At 40.1% G+C, this 14,004-nt stretch overlaps 1 protein-coding gene across 3 annotated transcripts in view; it reads right to left on the reverse strand.

Annotated features, from left to right (window-relative positions):
* The window catches only part of LOC137108124 (polypeptide N-acetylgalactosaminyltransferase 10-like), a 65,761-nt gene that overhangs the window by 2,091 nt on the left and 49,666 nt on the right, over nt 1-14,004 (reverse strand). For all 3 annotated transcript variants that reach the window (XR_010912153.1, XR_010912154.1, XM_067492437.1), the window contains exons 7-11: nt 11,764-11,881; nt 7,259-7,366; nt 4,398-4,619; nt 2,495-2,611; nt 2,074-2,223 (exon numbers count right to left, since the gene is read on the reverse strand). Coding sequence is in view for 1 of the 3 variants with exons in the window: in XM_067492437.1 (XP_067348538.1) it covers nt 2,074-2,223; nt 2,495-2,611; nt 4,398-4,619; nt 7,259-7,366; nt 11,764-11,881 (715 nt within the window). In the remaining 2 variants the exon portion in view is untranslated. The remainder of the gene's footprint in view (nt 1-2,073; nt 2,224-2,494; nt 2,612-4,397; nt 4,620-7,258; nt 7,367-11,763; nt 11,882-14,004) is intronic.

Below are 14,004 nucleotides of genomic sequence, written 5' to 3' on the forward strand. Positions count from 1 at the left end.
TTGTTAAGTTGTAGAATTACAGTATATACTATTTATTTACGTAGTGTGGATTCACAGATTAACAGAGACATTTGAAGACTTAGTAACAAGGCTTTGGGGAAAAGAGGCACAGAAGGATGAGTCGTCCTATGAAGTGCACTTTATTATCATATTTTGTCCTTCAGGTTCCTATTTAGTTTTGAAAAATATTAATCCTCAAAAAAAAAAGTGCTTAAAATGTTTTTAAGACCTCTGCTAACAAGGTCTACGCTGATGTATAAAAATGTCACATGACCTTGTATTGTAAGAGGACTCAGGTGTGGGGGACATTTGTCCTTCTATTAAAAAAGCTTTGGATGTTTTCCTCTACTCAGTATGTGTGGATGTTGTGAACCGTTTAGGTCTGTTTTTCAGCCTTGACCCTGGAGGGTTTTTCTACACTTTATAGCAATAAAATAAAAAAGAAGTAATTTCTGAAGGGCAGCACGGTGGTGGAGTGGTTGCCACTGCTGGCTCACAGCTGGAAGTTCCGTGGTCCAAATTCCTGACCAGCCGCTGGCTTTCTGTCTGGAGTTTGCATGTTATACATAGAGGGAGTATAGGTTGCCAACCTACACATGGAGGGAGTGGAGAAGGAAGCATTCAACTCCTTCCCAGGGACAGCACCAACCCACTGGTTCAGATATGTAGATGACAGATGTGTAGACCACATAAATGCCGTTGTCAACTTCATTAAGTTTACCAAAGAGGTCACCAATGCCTTTAGGGGTGACTGTGGTGCAGGAAGGTAGAGCGGTTTTCCACCAATCTCACAGTTGTTGGTTCAAACCCCGGCTCCTCTGATCACATGTCAAAGTGTCCTTGAGCAAGACACTGAACCCCAACTTAATTGCTCCCAGTGAGTGTTGGCCATCGGTGTGTGATTGTGAGTGTTAATGGGTGAATAAGAAGCAGTGTAAAGCGCTTTGAGTGCCAATAGGTAAAAAAGTGCTGTATAAGTGGAGACAATTTACCATTTACCATTCCTGTACTGTGCAGTGAATGTTGGGACTTGAGGCAACCTAGAAATAGAAATCTACAGGAAACCCACACACATGGCCCAGTACCAGTATCTGTACCACAGGGCAGAAAAAAAATCTCCTCTGAAGGAATGAAAATCCTGATGATTCCTCACATGGCTGGATGGTCAGAGAAGCTCAGAAGGATCTTCAGAAAACACCACATACACTGTTCACTTCCCACCCATCAACACACTGAGACAAAGACTCGTCCACCTGAAAGACCAAACACCTAAACACAAGAAGAGCAACGTAGTGTTTGCAGTCCAGCTCTACATTGTAGAAACCAAACAGCCTCTGCGCAAGAGGACCAACACCTCAGGATCAGAATCCGCAGTGTGCCTACACCTGAAGGACAAAGGACACTCTGAGGATGACAATGTACTCATTTTGGACTGAGAAGACACATGGTGTGGTCAAGGAGTACGTCAAGTCATTTATGTTTACACGGAGAATCCTCCCCTCAACAGAGGGAACTTCAGGTTATCCTGCCCTTTCATCCATCCCCAGGAAGATTAAGACTACTTCAGACATCCACCAAGAGGGCCACACCTACCAACCCCCACCTCAGGGGTTTAGGGGGTTAGCGTTATTACATCTTTATGACTCCACCCTGTTCCCACCTGCCACCTTAACTAGCCTATCGGGGCCAGAGTGGAACAAAGGCTACTCTGAAGGATAGAACTGGTTTCCCCAGCCACTTTGTTCACTAAGTAGCAAAATGTTTTTAACCAAAAAGAAAGTCCTGTTGACTTGATTCAATCTTCGGATGAGGACACAGATGCATTATTTTAAAAGGTTTCTTAAAATAATAATAATAAAAATAATCATAATTTTAACTCAAAACACCATGGAAACAAGAAAAAAGCTAATAATCACCTGCTTTTGCATCTTTCTTTAACAGGTGGACATAACGCTTAAATTATTTTCTAATTAACTTATTGGCACTTAGCTGATCAAAAAAACAGAGGTGAAAAAACAGAGATAGAGGATTCGTCCTGTACGCCAGCATCCCCACGTTCCTCTCCCCCCGTACCTTTCTATAGCGCCAGAGCTGGTTCCCTTTCATGCCGTGACAGTCATACAGGGTGACGGGGCTGTTGTGGGAAACGGCGTCGAAGCAAACCTTCCTTGTGTGCATGGGGTCCCCCACTCGAATATCCTCCCTCCAACCAAATGTCAACACCTGCAGGGACACATCTCAGCTGTAACCAAACATGGCACTGCTCCCTTCCTCCGTTACTCTTCATTATATTTCTACCAATTCTTGTTCCATGCTTTGCTCTAAAATTTAGATTTTGGTTGCAAATTGAACTCATCATTTGGTTCTGGCCATTATTCCCTACTTTAAGTTGCAGCACTGCCATAACATGCACAAAGTAGTTCCAAGCTCCCACTACAAGAAATAGAAACCTCATTAGACAATTTAGTAGATAAGTATGATGAATGACCCACACCTGTCCATGACTCCAGCCAGCTTCCCCCCGGCCTTTCACGCAGCTCTCCAGGCGGATGGGGCTGCCTGACACAAAGTGTTTGATCTCCATACACATGTCACTCCCAACATTGCGAATCTAGAAAGAATACTTTGAGTCAGATCCTCCAAACTTTTCTCTGACGTACAAAGATGGTGGTGTTACTGCTCTATTCAAAGACAGTATGCAAGCAGTTATCGTGTGATTATGGCCCCTTTGAATATCTCTTCATTTTGGTAAAAGTCACGCCAAACATCCTCCTGTTAAGAATTTATAAGCTTCCAAGGTCCACTGCAAATTTTTGCAATTTCACCTCGCTGCTTTCTTTTAAGTGGACTGATTATAATTATCTCATCATAAGATAGACTTTCGATGAGAGATATATCAAAGAGAGAACTACGAAGGATTTTTTAGGTTATTTGATATTTAGCAGCATGAAAAGGACTCACGCAAAATAAAAGACACGCTGGATGTAGTTTAGCAAAACTACTGATATTTCTAGCACTGTTCTCGTGAACGTGGGTCTGACCATTTTTCAGGTTCCTAAACCAGGTCAGATCCTGCCGGAAAAGATTTGTAGTTGCTTTGTTAGTTGCTTTTGAGTAAAACGTTACCAAATAACTAAATGCAATTAAAAGTCTTTTTTTAGGAAGCTATATCTGCGCCAGTAATCCTTAGAAGTCAGTCGATATTGGCTCTTTGATCATTTTGACTGTGGCTATTGCAAATATTGAGCCTAGAAAGAAAAGAAAAAACACATCTCTGACAAGCGGAAGGTATTGCAAGCTCAGCAAAACAAAGTAATGTTAGGGTTTACTAGGGGTCTTTAAAAGACAAGTTTTACATTTCCAGCTCAGAGGGTTTGTCAGTGGTTGAATTCCATCAGGCATTTTTCCAAAATAACAGAAAACTTCATTTGTTATGTCGCTTCAAAAGAAAAACTGTCTGGATCCTACATACAAACAGACCCTTTCTTACATAGATTATTCAAAGAATTTCCAATAAACTGAATCATCACAGCTCAGAAATTGCACAGATAAAGGTCTTAAACGTAAAAGCGGTTTTGGTGGTACTTGACCGTTTAACACTTTTTGACAGACTGAAAATATAAGTTGGTAAAAAAATGTGACATTTCTGCAAAAAAAAGGCATCATTTTACTGACACTACCATGAATGATTAAAGGTTAAAATATAAAAACAGAGGTCTTTAAATCCAACATGACAATAACATAACTGAGTACAGCAGCAGACAGTTTTATTTATTTCTTTTCCAAAGCGACTATCATCAGAAAGTTTTTAAAGTGACACTAGTATTTTATAAAACACTCAATAATGTTGTACCAGAGGATATTTCTGATCTACTCAATGAATATAAAATGCAACCAGACTCTCAATCAGAACCAAACAAGTTGAAGCTGCTTTTAGCCATTCGGTTGCACATAGATTTAACCGACTTCCTGTTTCTCAACAAAAACTCTAAATGCTCTTCTCCTGTGCCTTTGTTTGGTTTCTCTACTTTCATATAGACAAGAATAAACTTTAAACATAAATGCTGACAGTAGCTGTGATGTCTTTATATTATAATAGAATTAAGAAGATGTATTCTCCCACACACCTGTCAGTCAGGTCTGCATTAGACAATAGGCCATATTATATGTCTGGAACTTTTCATTTGATGTGTGAATACATTCAGATTGAACCAGAGGTCTACAAGTTTTCAGGGTAAGTCTCAGCTGTTATTTCGGCATTTTGAGATCAGTTCATCCACATTATGGTTGCAAGCTCACATGTCTTGATCATGAAATCACAAATGTATTTTGAGCCATTTTTTTATCTACACTTATCAAAGCAGGTGCATAACCTGATCCAGTTGAGCTGGTCTCACCTCTCCCCACGCAGCAGCAGGAGGCTCCACCGGCGGGTAATGTTTGGGCAGATCCCAGGCCACCTCATTCATGAACCACTTGAAACTTTTACAGTTGAGCTGGTTCCTCAGTTCCTTCTGTGCTGTCATGTCACCTGCTGATAGGTGCCGGTACTCGGGTCGCCGCTGGTAGACGTATTCGGCATATTCGTCCATCCAGACCTCTGCCACACGTTTTAGGTTCTGAAATCACATTAAAAACAGAGGTCCATTCACTTACAGTAATACCCTGCTTTTCTGTGAACCTCCCACTGATAAACACGAAATCTCAAAGCCCCCTGGCAGTGAGAACAGGCTCGTGGAGCCATGTTGGACTGTTTAGTGATCTTAAGTGTTTACATGGTCTTTTGGTTGTACTGGAAATTGACCTGATGGTGGCATCCACTTCTTGAATCTGCCTCTGAATAATGCAACATGACAACAAATGTCTGCTCTGCTTCGGCTGTAAAAACTGTTCACCGTCAAAATTAACTGGGTGCAAATGCTATTTAAGCTTTCTATATTTGCTAGGCTCTGTGAATGTGGTTTTAGCTGGAGTACAGTGCATGCGGAAATTATTTCCAGCACTTATTTCAAAATGGATTCAATTCATTATTTTCCTCAAATGTCTACAAACAATACCCCATAATCACAATGTGAAAGACGTTTGTTTGAAATCTTTGCAAATTTGTTACAAATACAAAACAAAACAAAAAACCCACATGTACATAAGTATTCACCGCCTTTGCTTAATCATTTGTAGAAGCACCTTTAGCTCTGGTTTCCTCCAGACATGACACACTCCAGAGTTCAATCTTTGTTTCATCAGACCAGAGAATTTTGTTTTTCATGGTCTGACAGTCCTTCAGGTGGGCTGTCACATGCCTTTTACTGAGTAGTGGTTTCTGTCTGGTCACTGTACCATACAGACCTGATTGGTGGAGTGCTGCAGAGATGGTTGTTCTTCTGGAAGGTTCTCCTCTCTCCATCTGGTTCTTGGTCACCTCCCTGACTAAGACCCTTCCCTCTCGATCGCTCTGTTTGGCTGGCTGGCCCGCTCTAGGAAGTGTCCTGCTGGTTCCAAACTCCTTCCATTTACGGACGATGGGGGCGCTGTGCTCATTGAGACCCTTAATGATGCAGACATTTTGCTTTACCTTTTTCCAGATCTGTGCCTCCATACAATCCTGTCTCGGAGGTGTACAGCACTGTTAACTGTAGGAACTTATATAGTCAGGTGCATATTTTCCAATTCATGTTCAATTAACTGAAGTTCCCAGGTGGACTTCTCCAAAAAGGATGATCAGTGGAAACAGGATCCATCAGAGCTCAATTTTGCATTTCATGGCAAAGCCCACGAATACTTATGTACATGTGATTTTTTTTGTTTTTTTTTCTTTTTAATACATTTGCAAAGATTTCACACAAACTTCTTTCATGTTGTCATTATCGGTTATTGTTTGTAGAATTTTGAGGAACATAATGAATTTGAGCTATTTTGGAATAAGGCTGCAACATAACAAAATGTGGAAAAAGTTTTCTGGATGCACTGTACATAGCACTTTAATTAAAAAAAAAAAAAATCATTTTCAGTCCCTTTATGTAAATGTAATTTTTATCCCAGGCCAAGCTGATTATTCCACTGAGGTCAATGTTAAAGCCTTGGTTAGAATAAAAAAGCAAAAGTCTAGTGCCTTTCAATCGAATGAGGTTTCAGGCTGCACCAGAAGCAATCATAACGATTTACATCACCTTTTTTGCATTTTCTCATCGTGGATACTTCGCAGTAGCAACTGTAAAGACTAAGTCATAGACAGTGGAGAAACAGTTCATCTTTTGTTAATGGATGCTGAGCTGACTGGAAAGTGGCCTCATGCGTGGAGGAGAGTAGGAAACAAAAATGCTGCCATTTGTCATGCTGCACTTTTGAAGGTTTGACTGAATGTGTTTGTTATTGACTGATTTTCTGAATTACCCAGTGCACAACCGAACAAATTTGGTAACATACAATAATATGCTGTATAGAAATTCTATGCACCTGCAGCTAAGGGCATTACAAAATGTTCTCCATATGTTGGATGCAAGAAACTCAAGATGTTCACAGCTAATATGATGGTTATTATGTAATTCAGTGTAAATTTGTCATTTTATAGTTGCCTCACTAGTTATGGTTCAGTAGGCCACTGACTGCCAATCAGTACAACCCCAATTCAAAACATGTTGAGACAAATGCTTCTCCATTAGTTTTTTATTTGCAGCAAGTACTTTTCCAGCCTTTTGTTGCCCCTGTTCCAATTTTTTTTTTACATGTGTTGCTGCCATCAAATTTAAATTGATCTAATATTTTCCGTGACATGGTGTTATTTATGGTTTATCGTGAAAAAAATATGGGTTGATGAGATTGGCAAAGCATTGGAATCATTTGACACATCGTGCCAACTTTTTTGAATTGGGGTTGTATTTCAATGTCACTTTTTATGAACTGTTGCAATATATAAGAGAATGTGAAGTCGATGTTACATTATGATGTCAGTAGACGAGTGCTGCCTTGCTGTACCTTTGACCAGTTTGTATCAAATTTGAGTTAAACAATTTAAATAATGTTTTAGCCAAACCAAAGAAAAGGAAAACAGGTAACAGGTTTGTATCCGCTGTGGGAGGCCGAGTACGTACCTCACAAGAAGCAGCGCCGGTCACCCAACAGTTAACATAACATGACAAAACTTCACATTGTCTATCGTCTGAACTTTACACTCTGATCGAGAGTTTGCAGAAAATGAGTGGCTGATCTTTTGTGTTCTATTTGGACATGAGCTATGCAGATGCAGAGTGTGAAGAATTACCTTTGCCAAGCTAATTCCACCAGGGACCTTGTAGGGGACATACTTCCTATAGATGTGTCCTACCCTGGAGCAAGGGATGTCCTCCATCCGACCCCCACACATCCACACCTTCACAGATACACAAACAAACAATGCACTTCTGTAAGCTGGATTTTATGTATTCAGGAGATTTGTAAGACTGAAATTTAATAAAAAGGTCAAGTAAGGGCACGGCCAAGAAGAAGACTCAGGAAAAAGAGGCATTAAGAACTGTGATTTTAACAGGCTTGTAAACCCTTGGGAGGCCAAAAGAAGAGAAGAGTTAACGCAGAGGGAGATGCAATAAACATGAGATGGCAGGACAGTGGAGGAAGAACAGGAGACACCAGAACCAAATTATGATAAGAGGGTGACCTGACTTCACCTGAGAGGCAGATAAATATTTAAACCCTGTTGGTATTTGAGAAACACAAGCATAATGACTCCAACAAAAAGTCCCAAATGCAAAGGAATTGGAAAACAAGGCTTCCTTAAAAGAATTCAAATTAGGATTAAGATTGTTTAATATGTTTGTTTTTATTTCTGTTCAACTGTCTATCTCACACACACTGAGACTTCCAGCAGTAGCTCCTCATTTTAACCCAACTAAAATGAACATGGCAATGATGATTATTATAAGCCAGAGAAAGAAAGAAAAATAGGCAAAGGTGACAAAGAAGAAGCAGCAGGCCAGATGGAATATGGGGTTTTGTTTTCAAGACCACAATGAAATGAAAAGCGAGGAAATGAAAACTGAATTTAAACATAACAACAAGTATGAGGAGGGAAAGGTGTGATTGAAATTGGTTTCTGCAGACTCCTTAAATATCTAAGCAAGATTTGTGCTGTTGAAGGTCACAGGGAGGAGTTTGACAGCATGGATGCAAATAATGAAATGAGATTTTATTGAATAAGTCTGATCTAAAGGCAGTGATTGAACTATTCTTCTGCTGTGACATATTTTACATATTTTAAGTGGAATGGGGTGGAGTTGACTTCAATAGGTGGGTCGTGTGCCTTAAAGCCTGAACTGAGATGGATTCATAAGAAAACATGCAGGATCAAACAAGACCTGTTATAGAACTGTGTCAGACAAAATAGTAATGAATGTTGCCAAAGACAATGAACAGCGGAGGAAGGATAAAGAGGATTTAGTTAGTCTGACTTAAAACACAGAAGCTTTCAACAACAAGTCTAGTTTGTGTTCCTTGTGTCCCGTCTCTTGGATCATGGGAATAATTTCAAGCACCAGCTGCGCTACTAAACCACTCAGCCATAACCAGCAGCTCTTCGTGACCCAGCCTTGACTGCAGTGTCACTGCATTACAACCACAGGATCTCAGGTCTGTCAGATGAAGTCCACCAGATAAAAAAACCAACGTAGATCAAACAACTGTACACAATTTGGAGAGAAACAACAAAAGATCAAAATTTCACCACAACGGCATGAATAAATGATAAAGATCTAAAGATAAAAAAAAAAATAATAAATCACAATTGACAAGTCCAGAACCACCAGGTACCGTAACATTCAATGACAGTGAATCTCTCTCAGACAATTCAACTAAAAAGCGTGTTGAAGCTTTTCTATCAATCATGCGTCTCACAGGGCAGACAGAATCACGTTGCTCAAATGTATCAGTCTACTTTGAGTCCAAGCAAAGACAGGTGTCAAAAAACTGGATGGCAAACTTTTCCACCCTCTCCAGCCCATAAAACACAATCGGACAAATCCGACATAAAAAGACCCCTTATTTGTTTCTGCTGAGACCACACGACAACTATGTTTATCCCGTAACTATCTGCTGTTAGTTAGTTACATCCACCTTTTTTTTTTTTTTTTTTGACTTTGAAACAAGAGAAACCAGCGCGTTTCCCGTGTTAAGCCACCAATGATTTCATTATGCCAAGGTCTGGTCTGGTCTGCTGGAGAGCAGAGCAGGGACCTACTAAGCCATATGTGTGGGTTGATAAGAATGAATGAAGGACCACTTAATATCTTGATAAAATAGTTTTGTCCCTAACCATGAAATTACTTTTCTCTGGGCAGAATAATCAATGGACATAACTGCCAGTTTGATGATGTTGCCATGGAAACAAGATCCTCACAGCCATAGAAGCAACGTTATAATACCACGAGTCAATTTGGAGGGTTTATGTCATTAGGCTTCCTATTGTTTAAGAATTTCTTAATGTGGGCCTTTGTATTGGTTCTGTCCCTTTTTCTCTCTCTCACCTGGTACATTCAGAGTCTTAGAGAAATGTTTGGAACATTTGCATGTAAAGTCTTACTGTCCCTGCGCCGTGTGAGGCTGAATGTTCTGACATTATCTCACTGTATGAGCAGGAAATCTGGGGTGCACTGATACCAATGTCACCCGGATGAAGCTTGCCAGTGAGTGAAGTGAGTGTGTTTCACATGCAAGCAGAGCCCGGCCGTCTGAGCTGCAGTTGGTTGTAAGGATTAGCACGAGAGCCTGTTAATCTTCTCACCTCAGGAGACTGGTTGTCTGCACAGTATCAGCTAATGGGGATCTTAATAAAAAGGAAAACCAAATTGAATATCTGAGAGTGCAAATTAGTCTTAAGATGCACAGCTAGGCATGTGCTGATAGCCAACTCTAATAGTATGATAATCTGGGCCAAAATAATAACCTTGGTATGGAATATTATCTCAGTAATTACTTAAATAAGACGAAACACTTCAAAACAGTGTTAAGACATAAGAGTCTAAATCACCAGACTCAGCCCTGGGTCATGGACTGTGTTAGTCAAGGCCTATTATTTTCACTCTTTGCACTAACAGCTTTAAATGTGAGAAATCCTCCCCCTTTGTTGTAGGCTTAAAATGCAAGGTCATTCTTTGGGTTAGTTTTAAGTTAGAGCGGAAATATGACTGCATCGCATTGTGCAGCAGTGTAGCCAAAGGTGCCTTTTGTGTAGGTAGTGATTTGGAGTTCAACATCAGATCTTAGTTGATGAAACCAACACCACAGGACTGTGTGTGTCATACATCATCAGGCTGTGCGGTGATTGAATAACAGCATATTCTCAAAAGTTTTAAAGGACTGTTCATATAGTGCTGTTTTTCCTGTTTGATGAGTTTAGCTAAAAGATGCAACAACAAACAGATGTAAATGATGCACATATGATTACCAATGAGCTAAAACCACTTAAAAACAGAAGAAACAAATGTAAAATTACCTTAAACAAATATCCAATAAAAGAAAAAACACTTTCTACTATAAGGAAACAGGGCCAAGCAAGATTCCACACTTTCTTGTTGCAATAGAAAATATAAAACTCCAAAAAAGATAACATTGGAGAACACTGGAAAAGGCTCTTCTCTCATGCCAACTAAAACATGAAGGTCAAATGTCAACCACACAGGCTCTGAGAAGCTGATTAAAAGTTTGTGTTCGATGGGAACAATGCAACAGTACAATGACAAAGAGGGAATTTGAAGCTAAAGACAAAACAAGCAACTTTGTTCTTTTAAAACATACAAACCTGTGATAGCATGATACATAAAGGTTTCAGATATGATGATTGTATCATCGCTCGGGGAAACATTGATTTCCTGAGAGTAAGTGTTGTTATGATTCTGCGTATTTCTAATACAATGAATGAAGAGGTGACAGCCTGACTGGAAGGTGAGTAAATACAAGAAAATAATATATGACAGGTGATCATATTTGATTTTTCATTAAATAGCCATTATATTATACCAGTCCCGACAGGAATCTGAAATTTCATGATAATTCCCTGTGAACTTTGCATAATCTTTGAATTTAAAACATCATAAAAACATCACAACATGCATCACATTTTACACATTAAACATTTTTTCCTCCAACAACACTAATTCAAAAAAGTTTGGAGGATGTGCCACTTTAGCACCTGGACTCTTCTCCTGCAAAGCCATGATGTTGTGATGGATGCAGCATGTGGTTTAGCATTGTCTTGCTGGAATATGCAAGGTCTTCCCTGAAAGAGACGTTGTCTGAATGGGATCATATGTTGCTCTAAAACCTCTATGTACTTTTGATATTAATTTCTATAGAGGGTGGGATCTTCAGTCATTGCAATTTTATTTGAGAAACATTCTTCTGAAATTGTTTTATACAGTCATTGGTGAACCTCAGTCAAACGCTCCATGATTGAGCGTTTGACTGATTTGCAGCAGTTACTTTGCCAAACTTTTGTTGCCCTTGTTCCAACTTATATGAGATGTGTTGCTGCCATCAAACTCAAAATGAGCTCATATTTTCCATCAAATGGTAAAATGTCTGTTTCAACATCTGATATGTTTGTTATGTTCTCTTGTGAATAAATATGCGATGATGAGATCTGCAAATCATTGCAGTCTGTTTTTATTTATGTTTTACACATCTTCCTAACTTTTTTTTTGAATTTGGGTTGTAAAAAGTTCTTCGGGTTGCGATTGTTACATTGGTTATGTGTACAGTATATATTTCTATTGTTACCTTGAAGGAGATCTCGTACTGTTCTCCTCCCCAGATCTCCAGACCTGCGTCATATCCTCCAAGTTCCCAGAACCACTTTCGGTCCACAGCGAAGAGCCCACCTGCCATCACTGGTGACCTGGAAGACAGTGTGTGCAGTTATTTATAGTATTATATTGTAGCTGAAAACAGAATGTTACCTTCCTGCTCAGATTTCCCATCAGACATTGCGCCTGTCAAATAATAAGATCTAAACAGATGAAAGACTTACTTGCTTGCCCTGTTCACAAATAATTACAACAACAGAGATAGTTTAGCTTATCACTTCATGAGACTGACAAAGAGGGACAAGATAATGAGAGACAGCAAAAAAAATGTGTCCGAATTTATGATGTGCCTAAATTTCCATGGAAATCATTTTCAGTTGATGTCAGGCTCAATTAGGTCACTCAAGAGTGAACTTCTAGATGACAAACTTTACAAAAATGAGTTTGCTGCTGTAGCTTGTACATAAAACAATCAAAGTCAGGGAGAAAATGTTAAAGCACAATGCTATGAGAAGAAATGTTTCCATATCATGGGGCCACAAGTGTAAGATTGAACAGACAGAAAAATTATTATTTTTTGTTTAGCTGCAGAAGATTTTTGTGTTGGGAATGAGGCTGCAGAGCATCCTGTTTGGTCATGGAAGCAGTGAGCTGAGGAGCTTTGCTTCTATCCTTTGCTGTGTGGTGTAGGGACCAGCAGACGATGTTCGTTGGCAGAGCACAGTGGGTGGGAAACATTGTATACGGACTTGACATTAACACCCACCAACCCGACAAATGAAGGTGGATTTCAGCGGTGTCGGGTTAACACAGTCACTCCAACTAGTCAACTTAAGAAACTGAGCTCTCTCTCTCTCTCTCTCTCTGTCATATATATATATATATATATATATATATATATGTATATATACACACACACCCATATCATCACCATATGATCCCAGTAGACCACTTTGACCTCACATTTGCAATCTCAAACTCTCTCTGTGTCTTTCTGGATATGTCCGTGGCTTTGAAGCTGTGCGTCTTCCAGCGTGCAGGTACTGGTCCTATCAACCTGCCAGATGTTTTGTTGTTGCTTCTTGTTGCTCTTTTTCTTTTCTCTCTTCACTTTCCACTCACCTCAACCGGTCAAGGCAGATTGCCGCCCACCCTGAGCCTCAGTCTGTCATGACAATTTTTATAGTATATTACAGAGGGTCAACGGGTCTGTGTGGCAAAGAAGTGAAGAGGCGAGTGCAAGCAGGTTGGAACGGGTGGAGAAAAGTGTCAGGTGTGTTGTGTGATAAAAGAGTATCAGCAAGAATGAAAGGAAAGATGCTCAAGACGGTGGTGAGACCAGAGATGTTGTTCGGCTTAGAGACAGTGGCACTGAAGAAAAGACAGGAGGCAGAGCTGGAGGTAGCAGAGCTTAAGATGTTGAGGTTCTCTTTGAGAGGGACGAGGATGGACAGCATCAGGAATGAGGACATCAGAGGGACAGCTCATGTTAGATGTGTTGGAGATAAAGTCAGAGAGGCCAGATTGAGGTGGTTTGGACATGTTCAGAGGACAAACTGTGAATATATCGGTAGAAGGATGCTGAGGTTGGAGCTGCTAGGCAGGAGGTCTAGACGAAGACCAAAGAGGAGATTTATGGATGTAGTGAGAGAGGACATGAAGTTAGTTGGTGTGAGAGAAGAGGATGCAGAGGACAGAGTTAGATGGAGGCACATGATTCACTGTGGAGACATGTGAAAGGGAACAGCCCAAAGGAAAAGAAGAAGACTTGAGATTACTTTGTTGTGAAGTGGCACTATATGAATAAAGTTGAAGTGAACTGAAGGAACCACACTGACTGCTGAAGAAAAAAGTTACTGTCAATAGGCTTAATAGGTTACTGTCTTTTATGCCTGGGATATAGGCATAAAAGTGCTGCTGAGACCGACCATTAAAACCTGATGTGGACAGCTACTGGAACCAGTGCCGAGACCCGAACAGTGGTGTGACATTTGTCCTTTTTGGCTGATTAAAAATGATGATTTTGGATCATTTGCACTAGTTTGAATCTGTAGGCTAGTATCCCTGTTACCTGAGCAATGCAGTCGTCAAGACGATACATGACTAATGTCTGCACAAGGAGTTGGATGTTCAGAAAAATGGGGTCTGATCATTCTGATGTTACAGAGAGCAAATGGCACATAGATACAGGAGATGTGATCAGTAAAGTTGGTTG

The sequence above is a fragment of the Channa argus genome, chromosome 22, assembly GCF_033026475.1.
Source record: "Channa argus isolate prfri chromosome 22, Channa argus male v1.0, whole genome shotgun sequence".
In the NCBI taxonomy this organism is placed as follows: domain Eukaryota; kingdom Metazoa; phylum Chordata; class Actinopteri; order Anabantiformes; family Channidae; genus Channa; species Channa argus.